The sequence below is a fragment of the Pseudophryne corroboree genome, chromosome 6 (assembly GCF_028390025.1).
Source record: "Pseudophryne corroboree isolate aPseCor3 chromosome 6, aPseCor3.hap2, whole genome shotgun sequence".
Taxonomy (NCBI): domain Eukaryota; kingdom Metazoa; phylum Chordata; class Amphibia; order Anura; family Myobatrachidae; genus Pseudophryne; species Pseudophryne corroboree.
This window is the reverse complement of record NC_086449.1, coordinates 814,917,874-814,935,552: the sequence shown is the minus strand read 5'-3', so window position 1 is coordinate 814,935,552 and position 17,679 is coordinate 814,917,874. Positions and strand designations below refer to the sequence as shown.

General features: G+C 48.8%; 1 protein-coding gene across 3 annotated transcripts in view; it reads left to right on the top strand.

Moving 5' to 3' along the window:
- Positions 1 to 17,679, top strand: part of LMNTD1 (lamin tail domain containing 1) — a 268,559-nt gene that overhangs the window by 96,333 nt on the left and 154,547 nt on the right. For all 3 annotated transcript variants that reach the window (XM_063929096.1, XM_063929095.1, XM_063929094.1), the window contains exon 5: positions 2,511 to 2,604. In XM_063929096.1, the coding sequence (XP_063785166.1) occupies positions 2,511 to 2,604 (94 nt within the window). The remainder of the gene's footprint in view (positions 1 to 2,510; positions 2,605 to 17,679) is intronic.

The window sequence follows — 17,679 nt, the reverse complement described above, 5'->3', positions numbered from 1 at the left end:
TTCTTGGATACACCAGGGGATTTTGAGGTAGTGGGGACAGAACCAGACAAAACCTCCACAGATTGTTTTAAAATCTGTGATTCAGTCTCATAATGCGCAATCTTAGTAGAAATCTGGGATATCATTCCCTTAATTGAAGCCACCCACTGGGGCTCGGATTCGGAAGGCTGAGACAAAATATTACATTCCTGTGTACATGGAATGGATTCCTCTGGAGAAGATACATATTCTGCCGCACAAGACACAGAGACCGTGAACATGGTTATGTGAGAAATTTGCGCTGACTGTGTACCCTTAATAGAACTACACAGTATTAGACAGTCCCCATCCCCCTTCTTCTACAACCCCCTTGGTACCGCACAGGATAGCTGGAGTCGTGGAGGGTCAGTGCTTCCTGTCAGCATCTCAGAGTGTGGATCTGCAGGGAGAAAAAGGCGCTGGTGAGCTGCAGGGTCCGCTCTGAGGATAAGCTCCGCCCCCAAACATGGCGCGTCTTCCCACACTTTGAATGTTTATACTGGCCTGAGGTAATGGCGCTAGCAGTAGTACATATGTCCCTGATAGCCGGAGGGACCAGTGTTATAGGGTATAGCGCTGACCCAGCGGACCCCTCACAGCGCCGCACCTGTGTACCGCTGTGTCAGTACTGCGCTCCCACCCTGTTGCCGCCACACACACCGGCTCCCCGCTTGTCGGGTCACTGGTGACACACTCACCACCACGATCTTCTGGCTCTGTTAGGGGGTGGCGGCATGCTGCGAGAGTGAGCGATCGCCTGGGGCGGCTAACGATCATCACCCTCAGGAGCTCTGTGTCCTGTCAGCGGAGATAGTGGCCATTAACCTCTGAGGGTTGGACACTACTTCCCCCTAAGTCCCACGGAGCAGGGAGGCTGTTGCCAGCAGCCTCCCTGTGCCTAATTACTCTTAAAAAAACAAAAACAAAACAAAGAAGCTCTAGGAGCTCCCCTAGCTGTGACCGGCTCCTCCGGGCACATTTTCTAAACTGAGTCTGGTAGGAGGGGCATAGAGGGAGTAGCCAGCCCACACTATTAAACTCTTAAAGTGCCCATGGCTCCTAGTGGACCCGTCTATACCCCATGGTACTAATAGGGACCCCAGCATCCTCTAGGACGTAAGAGAAAATAGATTTATCTGGCACTCACCTATTAAGCCCCAGTATCTCCGTCCAGAGATCCTAAAGCAATCATCTTGCTACCCTATACTGGCCTGCAATACCTGTCTTTGCTTCCTTCCCTAGGGCATTCACTGTGCACCATTAGCTGGGGAGGGGCGGGGGGGGGGGGGGGGGGGGGGGGGAATCTCAAGAGCTAAAATAATCGCAATATTACAATAAAATACACAGTACAGCAAGTTGCATATTTGCAACGATTTCACAAATTGAAAGAAGATAAAAGAATTTCCACACTCAATAAAGGTTTGCTGTGCCACTGTAAGAAAAGACGTTCAATCCGGCTGTACCTGGACAGTCTCCGCCAGTTACCCCGGAGGGCGGACAAGTGTCTCCGGCAGACGCTGCGGGCAGGTTGCGCTGTACGTTTAGTGATTTCAGGGGACAAAGGAAACTATTCATGAGAGCTGTATTTCAGGAATTTACAAATGTTTAGCCGTGTCCTGCATCCGCATCTTTCTGTGTTATTCTTCATGCCCACGCGTGTGGGACTTCTCACGCTTTCATGGTGACAATGCAATTGTTCGGCACACAAGTACAGTACTTACACCAGAGTTTCTTTCTCAGGGGGCCATTTATCATTAAATATATGCTGCTTATTCCCCCCAAAACACTTGTTTTTACCCGCAAACATTTAGTGTCACTTCCATAGCTAATGCCATCTGTAGATGGCGTTGTGCTGCACAACTTTGCAAACTTAGCCGGCAGAGGGTTCCTCCGCGCAAACCTCCCCGGCAATGGCCAGTACGCATGCGTGGTCAGCGGAACGTGTATGCATAGGAGTCCCGGAGCTGAAGTGAACACATTGCAGGGACAGGCTCCTTACTATGTGTTCCTTGTGCGTGTTGTGTTCCTTGTGCACAGAAATAATAAGAATGGGCAGGTTGCATAGGCAAATGCGGGGGGGGGGGGGGGGGGAATTCCAGTTACCCGGAAATCCTCCTCCTCTTGGAAAGTGGCTCAAATTATGACAACAATAGCAATGGTATATAATACGTGATGGGGGAAGTGATGCTATGATTTGCGTCATTACATCCCCTGCCCCACTCCATGTTGCTGTGATTCCGCTGATTTTTGTTTGCAGCCCTTTCGGGATATGAACAAAAATCAGCAAGTCCAGGGTGAGATTGGGGCCTGAGGGCGAGTTAATGGAAACGACCCCTGTAATGTGCAGGCAGCTCCGCTGAGATGGCACAACACTCAGTCAGATCTGGAAGCCCCATAATAACGTGACTGACCCTTTAATACTGTAGATGACTATAAATAAATATTTGCTTGCTTTCAAACTAAGTACATGACAGCATATACTGTTTCTACAGATACGAGGAAGAGTTTTCTCAGCGTGTAAAACTTCAGGAGGATTTGGTGGAGCTGAGACATCACACGGAGAACATAAATCAGCTACATATGAAGGTGAGGGCCAGGCCGGCATAATGCAGCTCTGTGATCAGGTAACATGCAATCAGCAGAGGCCATAGTGGTTATTCAGAGTTGTTAGCAAACCAAAAACGTTAGCAATTGGGCAAAACCATGTGCAGTGCAGGTGGGGCAGATGTAACATGTGCAGAGAGAGTTAGATTTGGGTGGGGTGTGCGCAAACTGAAACCAAATTGCAGTGTAAAAATAAAGCAGCCAGTATTTACCCTGCACAGAAACAATATAACCCACCCAAATCTAACTCTCTCTGCACATGTTACATCTGCCTCCCCTGCAGTGCACATGGTTTTGCCCATTTGCTAATTTTTTTTGTGTTTGCTAACAACTCTGAATAACCCCCATAGTCTCCTAAAATAACGTTCTTTCCGCCCTCACTTATTCCATAAATTGTTCCCAATACCAAGTATAAATTTTTTAATGACATGGGCATTTTTGCACTTTAGAAACATCCATAAGCGCATAATGTGTGAATAAATACACTTGTTGGGAATAGCCGCGGTAGCCTTTAAATCTTCAATATTGCAGATCCGCAATTTGCGCTACATTAAGAGTTAATGTAATCTGTCTAACACATGGACTCTGTCTGCAGAAGAGCTCAGACCCTAATTCCTCCTCTGGAAATAAAACATTAAGGAGCTGTTTTTGTGCTATTGTTCAATTGCTGTTAAATCTTAAATCAATATCCCATATGGAATCGCTGTCTGGTTTCCCAGTCGGGGCTAGATGAGTGCGCTGCTTGCCAGTTACTCTTGAGAGACGGCGTAGCGATTATCATTGATGCAACACAGCAGTGGGAGGCTCAGTGTGGAGTTTATCTGTTCTCCACATGTTGGCGTGGGATATGTTGATTGCTCCGGTTTCCACTCAGACTACTACAAACATGTGCTGGTAGGTTCATTTAGTGGGCCTAAATCAGACCTGATCGCTAGGCTGCGTTTTCATACAGCGGGCGATCAGTCCTAAACTGCGCATTCGTATGCACCGCAATGCGCAGGCATGTCACACGGGTACAAAGCGGATCGCCGCTCAGCGATGGGTTTGTGCGAAGGATCCATTTGCACGGGTGTTCGCAAGGAGATTGACAGGAAGAAGGAGTTTGTGGGTGTCAACTGACCGTTTTCAGGGAGTGGTAGTAAAAATAGGATTTTGGTTACCTACTGGTAAATCCTTTTCTCGTAGTCCGTAGAGGATGCTGGGGTCCATATTAGTACCATGGGGTATAGATGGGTCCACCAGGAGCCATTGGCACTTTAAGAGTTTAATCGTGTGGGCTAGCTCCTCCCTCTATGTCCCTCCTACCAGACTCAGTCTAGAAACTGTGCCCGAGGAGACGACATACTTCGAGAGAAGGAATTACACAGATAGTGGCGAGATTCATACCAGCTCACACAACAAGGCAAACCCGGCCAACATGCCGGAAAACTCAGCAACAGCTGAAACAGTAAATAACGCAGAACTTACCTAGGAACCAGGTAACACTGAACCATAAAACCAATGCAGGAAAACAAAGTGCTGGGCGGGCACCCAGCATCCTCTACGGATTACGAGAAAAGGATTTACCGGTAGGTAACCAAAATCCTATTTTCTCTTACGTCCTAGAGGATGCTGGGGTCCATACTAGTACCAAGGTCATTGTTCCGGTCCCACTTCAGCAGTGGAACAAGGGTTATTATTCGAACCTTTTTGTGGTACCAAAACCGGATGGTTCGGTACGGCCTATTCTAAACTTAAAAACTTTGAACCCTTATCTCAGGGAGTTCAAATTCAAGATGGAATCTCTGAGAGCTGTCATTTCAGGGCTGTCGGAGGGGGAGTTCCTGGTGTCCCTGGACATCAAGGATGCTTACCTCCACATTCCCATTTGGGCGCCGCATCAAGCTGCTCTGGAGGCACGGTTGGATCCTAAACCTTCCAAAGTCTCATCTGGAGCCGACAAGGCGGCTGTCTTTCCTGGGAATGATCCTCGACACGGAAGTGCAGAGGGTATTTCTCCTGGTGGAGAAAGCGTTGGTGATTCAAGCAATGGTCCGGGAGGTCCTAAAGCCTACCCAGGCATCGGTTCATCAATGCATACGCCTTCTGGGGAAGATGGTTGCTGCCTACGATGCTCTGCATTACGGCAGGTTTCATGCTCGACCCTTTCAGCTGGACCTATTGGACCAGTGGTTGGGCTCTCACCTACACATGCACAAGAGGATACGCCTGTCTCCGAAAGCCAGGATTTCACTCCTCTGGTGGCTGCAACTTCCGCACCTTCTGGAAGGGAGAAGGTTCGGAAATCAAGACTGGATCCTTTTAACCACAGATGCAATAAGAGGTTGGGGAGCAGTCGCTCTGGGGGAAACCTTTCAGGGACGATGGTTGGATCAAGAGTCATTTCTCCCAATAAACATCCTGGAACTCAGGGCCATTTACAACGCCCTTCTGCAAGCAGCACACCTTCTACAGTATCGGGCTGTTCAGGTGAAGTCGGACAATGTGACCACAGTGGCCTACATAAACCGACAAGGCGGAACGAAGAGCAGGGCTGCCATGTCAGAGGTGTCAAAAATCCTCATCTGGGCAGAAAGGCACGCGGTGGCCATGTCGGAAATCTTCATTCCGGGCGTAGACAACTGGGAAGCAGACTTCCTCAGCAGACATGATCTCCATCCAGGGGAGTGGGGCCTCCATCCGTAGGTGTTCGAGGAGGTAACTGGTTGGTGGGGGGTTCCCCACATAGACATGATGGCCTCACACCTCAACAAGAAGCTACGGAGGTACTGTTCCAGGTCAAGAGACCCACAGGCAGTGGCGGTGGACGCACTGGTGACACCGTGGGTGTTCAAGTCAGTGTATGTGTTCCCTCCACTTCCTCTGATACCAAAGGTTCTTCAGCTCGTAAGAAGAACAAAGGTTCTGGCAATCCTCATTGCTCCGGACTGGCCAAGGAGGGCTTGGTACGCGGATCTGCTGGATCTTCTGCTGGAAAATCCACGGCTTTTACCTCTTCGGGAGGATCTGCTTCTGCAGGGGCTGTTTGCTTATCAAGACTTACCGCGGCTACGTTTGACGGCATGGGGGTTGAATGCCAGATCTTAGCTCAGAAAGGTATACCGAGTGAGGTCATTCCTACAGGCCAGGAAGGGGGTAACGTCTAAACATTACCATCGCATTTGGAAGAAATATGTTTCTTGGTGTGAGTCCAATAAGTTTCCGGCGGTGGAGTTTCAACTTGGACGTTTTCTCCTTTTCCTGCAAGCAAAACACAATTGGCTGTTCTTCCTGAGGTTCAGACCTTTTTGAAAGGAGTACTGCATATCCAGCCTCCCTTTGTGGCACCTACGGCTCCATAGGATCTTGATGTGGTGTTGCAGTTCCTGCATTCTGCTTGGTTTGAGCCTCTACAGGAGGCTGACCTCAAGTTTCTCACGTGGAAGGCGGTCACCTTGTTGGCCTTGGCTTTTGCACGATGCGTGTCGGAATTGGGGGCTTTATCTTGTAAAAGCCCCTATCTGATCTTCCATGAAGACAGGGCGGAACTTAGAACTCGTCCACAGTTCCTACCTAAGGTTGTGTCGGCTTTCCACATCAACCAACCTATTGTGGTGCCAGTGGCTACTGACTCCTCAATTACTTCAAATTCAAAGGCCTTGGATGTAGTGAGGACTTTGAAGATTTACGTGAAGAGGACAGATCGTCATAGGAAAAGTGACTCTCTGTTTGTCCTCTATGATCCAAAGAAAATTGGATGTCCTGCTTCTAAGTAATGATGAGCACCGGAAATTTTTCGGGTTTTGTGTTTTGGTTTTGGGTTCGGTTCCGCGGCCGTGTTTTGGGTTCGAACGCGTTTTGGCAAAAACTCACCGAATTTTTTTTGTCGGATTCGGGTGTGTTTTGGATTCGGGTGTTTTTTTCAAAAAACCCTAAAAAACAGCTTAAATCATAGAATTTGGGGGTCATTTTGATCCCAAAGTATTATTAACCTCAATAACCATAATTCCCACTCATTTTCAGTCTATTCTGAACACCTCACACCTCACAATATTATTTTTAGTCCTAAAATTTGCACCGAGGTCGCTGGATGGCTAAGCTAAGCGACCCAAGTGGCCGACACAAACACCTGGCCCATCTAGGAGTGGCACTGCAGTGTCACGCAGGATGGCCCTTCCAAAAAACACTCCCCAAACAGCACATGACGCAAAGAAAAAAAGAAGCGCAATGAGGTAGCTGTGTGAGTAAGCTAAGCGACCCTAGTGGCCGACACAAACACCTGGCCCATCTAGGAGTGGCACTGCAGTGTCACGCAGGATGGCCCTTCCAAAAAACACTCCCCAAACAGCACATGACGCAAAGAAAAAAAGAGGCGCAATGAGGTAGCTGTGTGAGTAAGCTAAGCGACCCTAGTGGCCGACACAAACACCTGGCCCAGCTAGGAGTGGCACTGCAGTGTCACGCAGGATGGCCCTTCCAAAAAACACCCCCCAAACAGCACATGACGCAAAGAAAAATGAAAGAAAAAAGAGGTGCAAGATGGATTTGTCCTTGGGCCCTCCCACCCACCCTTATGTTGTATAAACAGGACATGCACACTTTAACCAACCCATCATTTCAGTGACAGGGTCTGCCACACGACTGTGACTGAAATGACGGGTTGGTTTGGACCCCCACCAAAAAAGAAGCAATTAATCTCTCCTTGCACAAACTGGCTCTACAGAGGCAAGATGTCCACCTCATCATCATCCTCCGATATATCACCGTGTACATCCCCCTCCTCACAGATTATCAATTCGTCCCCACTGGAATCCACCATCTCAGCTCCCTGTGTACTTTGTGGAGGCAATTGCTGCTGGTCAATGTCTCCACGGAGGAATTGATTATAATTCATTTTAATGAACATCATCTTCTCCACATTTTCTGGATGTAACCTCGTACGCTGATTGCTGACAAGGTGAGCGGCGGCACTAAACACTCTTTCGGAGTACACACTTGTGGGAGGGCAACTTAGGTAGAATAAAGCCAGTTTGTGCAAGGGCCTCCAAATTGCCTCTTTTTCCTGCCAGTATAAGTACGGACTGTCTGACGTGCCTACTTGGATGCGGTCACTCATATAATCCTCCACCATTCTTTCAATGGGGAGAGAATCATATGCAGTGACAGTAGACGACATGTCCGTAATCGTTGTCAGGTCCTTCAGTCCGGACCAGATGTCAGCATCAGCAGTCGCTCCAGACTGCCCTGCATCACCGCCAGCGGGTGGGCTCGGAATTCTGAGCCTTTTCCTCGCACCCCCAGTTGCGGGAGAATATGAAGGAGGAGATGTTGACAGGTCGCGTTCCGCTTGACTTGACAATTTTGTCACCAGCATTTCTTTGAACCCCAGCAGACTTGTGTCTGCCAGAAAGAGAGATCCAAGGTAGGTTTTAAATCTAGGATCGAGCACGGTGGCCAAAATGTAGTGCTCTGATTTCAACAGATTGACCACCCGTGAATCCTGTCAGGAATCGACTCACCACAGTCACATCTGTCCGCCGGTGCGGACTCCGTCCAGGGTCCCTGCGTTCTGCTGTCATCCGCACCTCTGCCCTCAGATGTCATCCTGGCCTTAGGAGCGCTCCTGTGACAGCTGGCATGTAGCTCGCCGCGTTCCCGCCGGGCCGCGGCATGGGCGCCGCCATGACAGTCTCCATCGGTCAGAGCACGGCGGCCAATCCGGTGCTTGGCCGCACCTACTTTCCTCACTCCCACCAATGCCTGCACATCAGGGGGTATATCTGGAGCTGCAGGTTCAGTCTGTGATCATCCTGAACTTTGTGTCACTCCTGCGACTCATGTGTCTGGATCTGGTTCCTGTTCCTCCGTGTTCCTGGATACCTACCTGTTGTTCCGTGTTCCTGGCTATCTACCTGAGACTCTGTGCTCCTGGTTACCTCTCACAGCTCCGTGGAACTACAAGCCTCAGCAACACCTGCTTCTGTTTACAGGCTTCACACTAATCACCAACTCAGTGTGCTTCAGCCTAGCAGTAGAGACTGACTCCAGGTGTGTTCCATCTCCCCACCTGTGATGCAGCTTGCTTGCTGCCAGTGCCTCATCACCTGCACTGTGGACATTGTCAGTCTCCTGCCTCTGCTACCAGGTTTGCCATTTATTACCATCTCTGCTGGCTCCACGTTTTAAACTGCTCTGGTTCCCATACCAGATTATCTCCTGCCAAGTTATTATTCATCAGTGTACATTCATCAGTTATTATTATTACCAGTTATCATTCATCAGTTACCAATCATCCATTTGCCATATTTTTGTTGCCATAGACTTTCAGCTTCCACGCTGCACTATTGACATTTGCATTTCTTATTGTTTATTTTCTGCTGCCGTTGTGAACTTTCTGTATAATAAATATCATTGCGCCCATGCGCAGAAACTTAATCCAGCCTCCTCGCTTTCTCCCTTCTACCTCCACTGACCCACTAGCGCCCCCTCCGGGGACACAGACAAAACCAAGTCTGACAGTAAGTTCAGGATCGATGGACTCGGACGGTGGTCGGAGTGTGGGGTCAGAGGCCTTACAAAATCTGGTCTCCCGTTTGGATGGTCAAGAGGCTGTGCAGCAGCAGATGTTTCAGTTCCTGCAAGGGATGTCCTCCCGGATTGATACACTACAGCAAACCCTGCCTAGTGTACTTACTACTACAGTTCCGGTTACTCCAGCACCTGCAAGTGCTGTGAGTTCTTCCATACCGGCTGCATCAACTCCAGTGTCACGCTTGCACCTGCCTGTGCCTAGCAAGTATGATGGCAGCCCAAAGTCATGTCGCGGGTTTCTTAACCAATGCGAAATCCAGTTCGAATTATTGTCGCACAATTTCCCCACGCCAAGATCCAAGGTTGCCTACATTATCTCACTGCTCTCAGGTTCTGCCCTGAGTTGGGTGTCTCCTCTGTGGGAACGTGCTGACCCTCTGATGAACGACTACGCTGAATTCGTGTCAACCTTCAGACGGATCTTTGACGAGCCAGGTCGTGCAACATCAGCCTCTGCAGATCTTATGCAACTTCGTCAAGGTACCCGTAGTATGGGCCAATATGTCATCCAGTTCCAGACGTTAGCCTCAGAGATCCAGTGGAACAATCAAGCCCTGGTAGCAGCCTTCTGGCATGGACTTTCAGATCGGATTAAGGATGAGCTGGCAACCCGCGATCTCCCTGAACAATTGTCTGATTTAATTTCCCTGTGCATCAAGTTGGACTCTCGCATTCGCGAACGCAACAGTGAACGTGCTCGTAGTGAGCCGCGCAGGTCAAGAATGGTACCTCCTGTACAATTTCAGTCTCCACCTTCTGATGAGCCTATGCAAGTAAATAGGTCCCGCCTAACTCCTGAGGAGAGGTCAAGAAGACTTCGTGAGAGACTGTGTCTTTATTGTGCGGCTGCAGGTCACCAGATTAATTCTTGTACAGTGCGTTCGGGAAATGCCAGATCCTGACTTGTAAAGGAGGAGTCAAGTTGGGATCTTCTAGTCAAGCTCCTTCAAATCAAGACCTTATTCTTCCCGTGACTTTAGAAACTTCGGCTGGTCTTCAATCTGCATCTGCGTTAGTGGACTCTGGAGCCGCAGGAAACTTCATCACTCAAGCTGCGGTAAATAAATTTTGTTTGCCAGTCTGTGAACTTTCATACCCAGTCTACATTACCGCTGTGGATGGTAGCCGAATCTCCAAGGGGAATATCTCTCACCAAACTGTACCAGTGGTGTTGGGAGTTGGGTTCCTGCACTCAGAATTAATAAAGTTCTTAGTTATTCCTCAGGCAACCCAAGAGATCGTTCTAGGTATGCCCTGGCTCCAGCTACATAATCCACAGATTGATTGGTCTACATTACAACTTACTTCCTGGGGTTCACATTGCCACCAGTCCTGTTTAGCCCAAGTTTGTCCTATTAAGTCTACCGAAGTCAAAACTCAGTCAAGTCTTCCTGCGGCTTACCAAGATTTCTCTGACGTCTTCAGTGAAAAAGCCGCTGATGTTTTACCGCCCCATAGAGAGTGGGATTGCCCCATTGACCTCATTCCTGGCAAGAAACCACCTAGGGGGCGTACCTATCCGTTGTCTGTTCCTGAAACTGAAGCGATGAGCGACTACATCAGGGAGAACTTACAGAAAGGATTCATCCGTCCCTCATCTTCACCCGCCGGTGCGGGCTTCTTCTTTGTTAAGAAAAAGGATGGAGGATTACGTCCATGTATCGACTACCGGGGTCTCAATGACATTACCATCAAAAATAGCTATCCATTACCACTCATCACCGAATTGTTTGACAGAGTTAAGGGAGCCCGCATCTTCACCAAGTTAGATCTCCGCGGTGCCTACAACCTCATCAGAATCCGGAGTGGTGATGAATGGAAGACAGCTTTTAATACTCGAGATGGTCATTACGAGTACCTGGTAATGCCATTCGGGTTGAGTAATGCCCCAGCAGTGTTCCAGCACTTCGTGAACGAAATCTTCCGTGACGTTCTGTACAAATACCTTGTGGTTTATCTGGATGATATCCTCATCTTCTCTCAAGATCTCTCCTCTCATCGTCTACAAGTCCGTGAAGTCCTCCGACGTCTTCGTGAGAACCGGCTCTACGGAAAACTATCCAAGTGTACCTTTGAAGTTTCTTCTATAACCTTCCTGGGGTATATAATTTCCGGATCGGATCTCCAGATGGACCCGACAAAGTTGGAAGCCATTGCCAATTGGTCCATTCCAAATTCTCTCAAGTCTATTCAGCGATTCCTGGGATTCGCCAATTACTATAGGAAATTTATTCGAGGATTCTCAACTCTCATCGCTCCTATTACCAACTTAACTCGGAAAGGGGCAGATCATTCCAACTGGTCAGAAGAGGCGTTAGCGGCCTTCCAAAAGATCAAGCTGGCCTTTATGTCTGCTCCAGTTCTGTCTCAACCAGATGTAAACAAGCCGTTCGAGTTGGAGGTGGATGCCTCTACCGTAGGAGTTGGAGCGGTTCTCTCCCAGAAGGGAACTGATGGGAAGATCCACCCCTGTGGATTCTATTCTCGTAAATTCCTCCCTGCAGAAGCTAACTATGCCGTTGGAGATCAAGAACTACTGGCGATTAAGCTGGCCCTCGACGAATGGAGGTATCTCCTGGAAGGGGCCAAATATCCGTTCAACATCTATACGGATCATAAAAATCTGCTATATTTAAAGGCAGCCCAGTGCCTTAATCCTCGCCAGTCCCGGTGGGCTATGTTTTTCTCTCGTTTTAATTTTAAGCTTCATTTCCGCCCAGGTTCTCAGAACATTAAAGCTGACGCCTTATCCCGATCTTTGGAGTCCGAAGAGGAAACGTCTAACTCAGTTCCGCATTCCATCCTGAGTCCAGTGGTATTTGCTGCATCTCAAGTTTCTCCGGCTTCTCCTCCTGGTAAGACTTTTGTTTCCCCAGAACTCCGTCCCAAGTTGCTGTCTTGGGCCCATCAGTCCAAGTTCACTGGACATCCCGGTGTCCTGAAAACTTTCAAGTTCCTCTCTGAGACATACTGGTGGCCAAAGATGAAAGCTGACATCAAGGATTTCGTGGCATCCTGTCCTAAGTGTGCGCAGCACAAGATTCCTCGTCAGTCTCCAGCAGGTCAGTTACAACCATTATCTGTTCCCAGCCGTCCCTGGTCGCACCTGTCCATGGACTTTATCTCCGACCTTCCTCCTTCTCAAGGATATAATACCATCTGGGTTGTGGTGGACAGATTTACCAAGATGGACCATTTTGTTCCTCTCCAGGGTCTCCCTTCTGCCCCAAAACTCGCTCAAATCTTCCTACGGGAGATTTTCCGTCTACATGGTCTACCCTCAGAAATAATATCCGACCGAGGTGTTCAGTTTGTAGCGAGGTTTTGGAGGGCTCTCTGTTCTGCCATGCAAGTTAAACTGAAGTTCTCGTCAGCTTACCACCCTCAGACGAATGGGCAGACAGAGAGGGTAAATCAGGAATTGGAGACATTTTTAAGACTTTATGTTTCATCTTCTCAGGACAACTGGTTGGATCTGCTCCCGTGGGCCAAATTTGCCCACAATTTCCGCTATCACACTGCTACTGACACAACTCCGTTCTTTGCTGTATATGGGCAACATCCTCGTGTTCCAGATTTCCAAAAACTCCCTCACATTGATGTTCCTGCTGCCACTACTGCCCTGAGTCAGTTCTTTTCAACCTGGAGGAAGATTCATGCTTCTCTCAAGAAGGCCTCCAGCCGGTATAAGTACTTTGCTGACCGCAAAAGACGTGCAGTTCCTAGCCTGAAACCTGGGGACAAGGTTTGTCTTTCTACCCGGAACCTCCGTCTTAGGGTCCCGTCGATGAAATTTGCACCACGTTTCATCGGTCCCTTTCCCGTTGAAAGAGTCATCAACCCTGTGGCCTACAAGCTTAAGTTACCATCTTCTCTGCGAATACCTAATGCCTTTCATGTCTCTCTCCTCAGACCTTTAGTCCTGAATCGCTTCCAAAGAGCTCTTCCAGTCGGCCCCAAAGTTCGAACTCAGCGGGGCGTGGAGTTCGAGATAGAGAAGATTCTGGATTCCCGTTGCCGGTACGGTCGTCTACAATATCTTATCGATTGGTCCGGTTATGGTCCGGAGGAGAGAAGTTGGGTGAATTCCGCAGATGTCCATGCTCCAAGGTTGGTCCGTGTCTTCCATAACACTCATCCTTCCAAGCCACGTGGGTGTTCAGTGCCCACCCTTAAAGGGGGGGGTACTGTCAGGAATCGACTCACCACAGTCACATCTGTCCGCCGGTGCGGACTCCGTCCAGGGTCCCTGCGTTCTGCTGTCATCCGCACCTCTGCCCTCAGATGTCATCCTGGCCTTAGGAGCGCTCCTGTGACAGCTGGCATGTAGCTCGCCGCGTTCCCGCCGGGCCGCGGCATGGGCGCCGCCATGACAGTCTCCATCGGTCAGAGCACGGCGGCCAATCCGGTGCTTGGCCGCACCTACTTTCCTCACTCCCACCAATGCCTGCACATCAGGGGGTATATCTGGAGCTGCAGGTTCAGTCTGTGATCATCCTGAACTTTGTGTCACTCCTGCGACTCATGTGTCTGGATCTGGTTCCTGTTCCTCCGTGTTCCTGGATACCTACCTGTTGTTCCGTGTTCCTGGCTATCTACCTGAGACTCTGTGCTCCTGGTTACCTCTCACAGCTCCGTGGAACTACAAGCCTCAGCAACACCTGCTTCTGTTTACAGGCTTCACACTAATCACCAACTCAGTGTGCTTCAGCCTAGCAGTAGAGACTGACTCCAGGTGTGTTCCATCTCCTCACCTGTGATGCAGCTTGCTTGCTGCCAGTGCCTCATCACCTGCACTGTGGACATTGTCAGTCTCCTGCCTCTGCTACCAGGTTTGCCATTTATTACCATCTCTGCTGGCTCCACGTTTTAAACTGCTCTGGTTCCCATACCAGATTATCTCCTGCCAAGTTATTATTCATCAGTGTACATTCATCAGTTATTATTATTACCAGTTATCATTCATCAGTTACCAATCATCCATTTGCCATATTTCTGTTGCCATAGACTTTCAGCTTCCACGCTGCACTATTGACATTTGCATTTCTTATTGTTTATTTTCTGCTGCCGTTGTGAACTTTCTGTATAATAAATATCATTGCGCCCATGCGCAGAAACTTAATCCAGCCTCCTCGCTTTCTCCCTTCTACCTCCACTGACCCACTAGCGCCCCCTCCGGGGACACAGACAAAACCAAGTCTGACAAATCCTTGTTAAGCGAATTAAGGGCTCCATCCACAAGTCCCACATGCCTAGCGGAATCGCTCTGTGTTAGCTCCTCCTTCAATGTCTCCAGCTTCTTCTGCAAAAGCCTGATGAGGGGAATGACCTGACTCAGGCTGGCAGTGTCTGAACTGACTTCACGTGTGGCAAGTTCAAAAGGTTGCAGAACCTTGCACAACGTTGAAATCATTCTCCACTGCGCTTGAGACAGGTGCATTCCACCTCCTATATCGTGCTCAGTTGTATAGGCTTGAATGGCCTTTTGCTGCTCCTCCAACCTCTGAAGCATATAGAGGGTTGAATTCCACCTCGTTACCACTTCTTGCTTCAGATGATGGCAGGGCAGGTTCAGGCGTTTTTGGTGGTGCTCCAGTCTTCTGTACGTGGTGCCTGTACGCCGAAAGTGTCCCGCAATTCTTCTGGCCACCGACAGCATCTCTTGCATGCCCCTCTCGTTTTTTAAATAATTCTGCACCACCAAATTCAAGGTATGTGCAAAACATGGGACGTGCTGGAATTTGCCCAGATTTAATGCACACACAATATTGCTGGCATGGTCCGATGCCACAAATCCACAGGAGAGTCCAATTGGGGTAAGCCATTCCGCGATGATCTTCCTCAGTTGCCGTAAGAGGTTTTTAGCTGTGTGCGTATTCTGGAAAGCGGTGATACAAAGCGTAGCCTGCCTAGGAAAGAGTTGGCGTTTGCGAGATGCTGCTACTGGTGCCGCCGCTGCTGTTCTTGCGGCGGGAGTCCATACATCTACCCAGTGGGCTGTCACAGTCATATAGTCCTGAGCCTTCCCTGCTCCACTTGTCCACATGTCCGTGGTTAAGTGGACATTGGGTACAACTGCATTTTTTAGGACACTGGTGAGTCTTTTTCTGAGGTCTGTGTACATTTTCGGTATCGCCTGCCTAGAGAAATGGAACCTAGATGGTATTTGGTACCGGGGACACAGTACCTCCAACAAGTCTCTAGTTGCCTCTGCAGTAATGATGGATACCGGAACCACGTTTCTCACCGCCCAGGATGCCAAGGCCTCAGTTATCCGCTTTGCAGCAGGATGACTGCTGTGATATTTCATCTTCCTCGCAAAGGACTGTTGGACAGTCAATTGCTTGGTGGAAGTAGTAAAAGTGGTCTTACGAGTACGACTTCCCCTCTGGGATGACCATCGACTCCCAGCAGCAACAACAGCAGCGCCAGCAGCAGTAGGCGTTACACGCAAGGATGCATCGGAGGAATCCCAGGCAGGAGAGGACTCGTCATAATTGCCAGTGACATGGCCTGCAGGACTATTGGCATTCCTGGGGAAGGAGGAAATTGACACTGAGGGAGTTGGTGGGGTGGTTTGCGTGAGCTTTGTTACAAGAGGAAGGGATTTACTGGTCAGTGGACTGCTTCCGCTGTCGCCCAAAGTTTTTGAACTTGTCACTGACTTATGATGAATGCGCTGCAGGTGACGTATAAGGGAGGATGTTCCGAGGTGGTTAACGTCCTTACCCCTACTTATTACAGCTTGACAAAGGCAACACACGGCTTGACAAATGTTGTCCGCATTTCTGTTGAAATACTTCCACACCGAAGAGCTGATTTTTTTGGTATTTTCACCAGGCATGTCAATGGCCCTATTCCTCCCACGGACAACAGGTGTCTCCCCGGGTGCCTGACTTAAACAAACCACCTCACCATCAGAATCCTCCTGGTCAATTTCCTCCCCAGCGCCAGCAACACCCATATCCTCCTCATCCTGGTGTACTTCAACACTGACATCTTCAATCTGACTATCAGGAACTGGACTGCGGGTGCTCCTTCCAGCACTTGCAGGGGGCGTGCAAATGGTGGAAGGCGCATGCTCTTCACGTCCAGTGTTGGGAAGGTCAGGCATCGCAAACGACACAATTGGACTCTCCTTGTGGATTTGTGATTTCGAAGAACGCACAGTTCTTTGCTGTGCTTTTGCCAGCTTGAGTCTTTTCATTTTTCTAGCGAGAGGCTGAGTGCTTCCATCCTAATGTGAAGCTGAACCACTAGCCATGAACATAGGCCAGGGCCTCAGCCGTTCCTTGCCACTCCGTGTGGTAAATGGCATATTGGCAAGTTTACGCTTCTCCTCCGACAATTTTATTTTAGATTTTTGAGTCCTTTTTTTACTGATATTTGGTGTTTTGGATTTTACATGCTCTGTACTATGACATTGGGCATCGGCCTTGGCAGACGACGTTGCTGGCATTTCATCGTCTCGGCCATGACTAGTGGCAGCAGCTTCAGCACGAGGTGGAAGTCGATCTTGATCTTTCCCTATTTTTGGAACCTCAACATTTTTGTTCTCCATATTTTAATAGGCACAACTAAAAGGCACCTCAGGTAAACAATGGAGATGGATGGATACTAGTATACTTATGGATTGACGAGCGACTGCCGACACAGAGGTAGCTACAGCCGTGGACTACCGTACTGCGTCTGCTGCTAATATAGACTGGATGATAATGAGATATAAAATATATATATATCACTACTGCAGCCGGACAGGTATATATTATATAATGACGGACCTGCTGGACACTGTCAGCTCAGCACTGCAGACTCCTAAAGTAAGCTACTAGTATCAAGAAGATAGAAAAAAAACAAAAACACCACGGGTAGGTGGTATACAATTATGGATGGACGAGCGACTGCCGACACAGAGGTAGCTACAGCCGTGGACTACCGTACTGCGTCTGCTGCTAATATAGACTGGATGATAATGAGATATAAAATATATATATATCACTACTGCAGCCGGACAGGTATATATTATATAATGACGGACCTGCTGGACACTGTCAGCTCAGCACTGCAGACTCCTAAAGTAAGCTACTAGTATCAAGAAGATAGAAAAAAACAAAAAACACCACAGGTAGGTGGTATACAATTATGGATGGACTAGCGACTGCCGACACAGAGGTAGCTACAGCCGTGGACTACCGTACTGCGTCTGCTGCTAATATAGACTGGATGATAATGATATAAAAAATATATATATATATCACTACTGCAGCCGGACAGGTATATATTATATAATGACGGACCTGCTGGACACTGTCAGCTCAGCACTGCAGACTCCTAAAGTAAGCTAGTAGTAGTATCAAGAAGATAGAAAAAAAAAACCACCACAGGTAGGTGGTATACAATTATGGATGGACTAGCGACTGCCGACACAGAGGTAGCTACAGCCGTGGACTACCGTACTGCGTCTGCTGCTAATATAGACTGGATGAT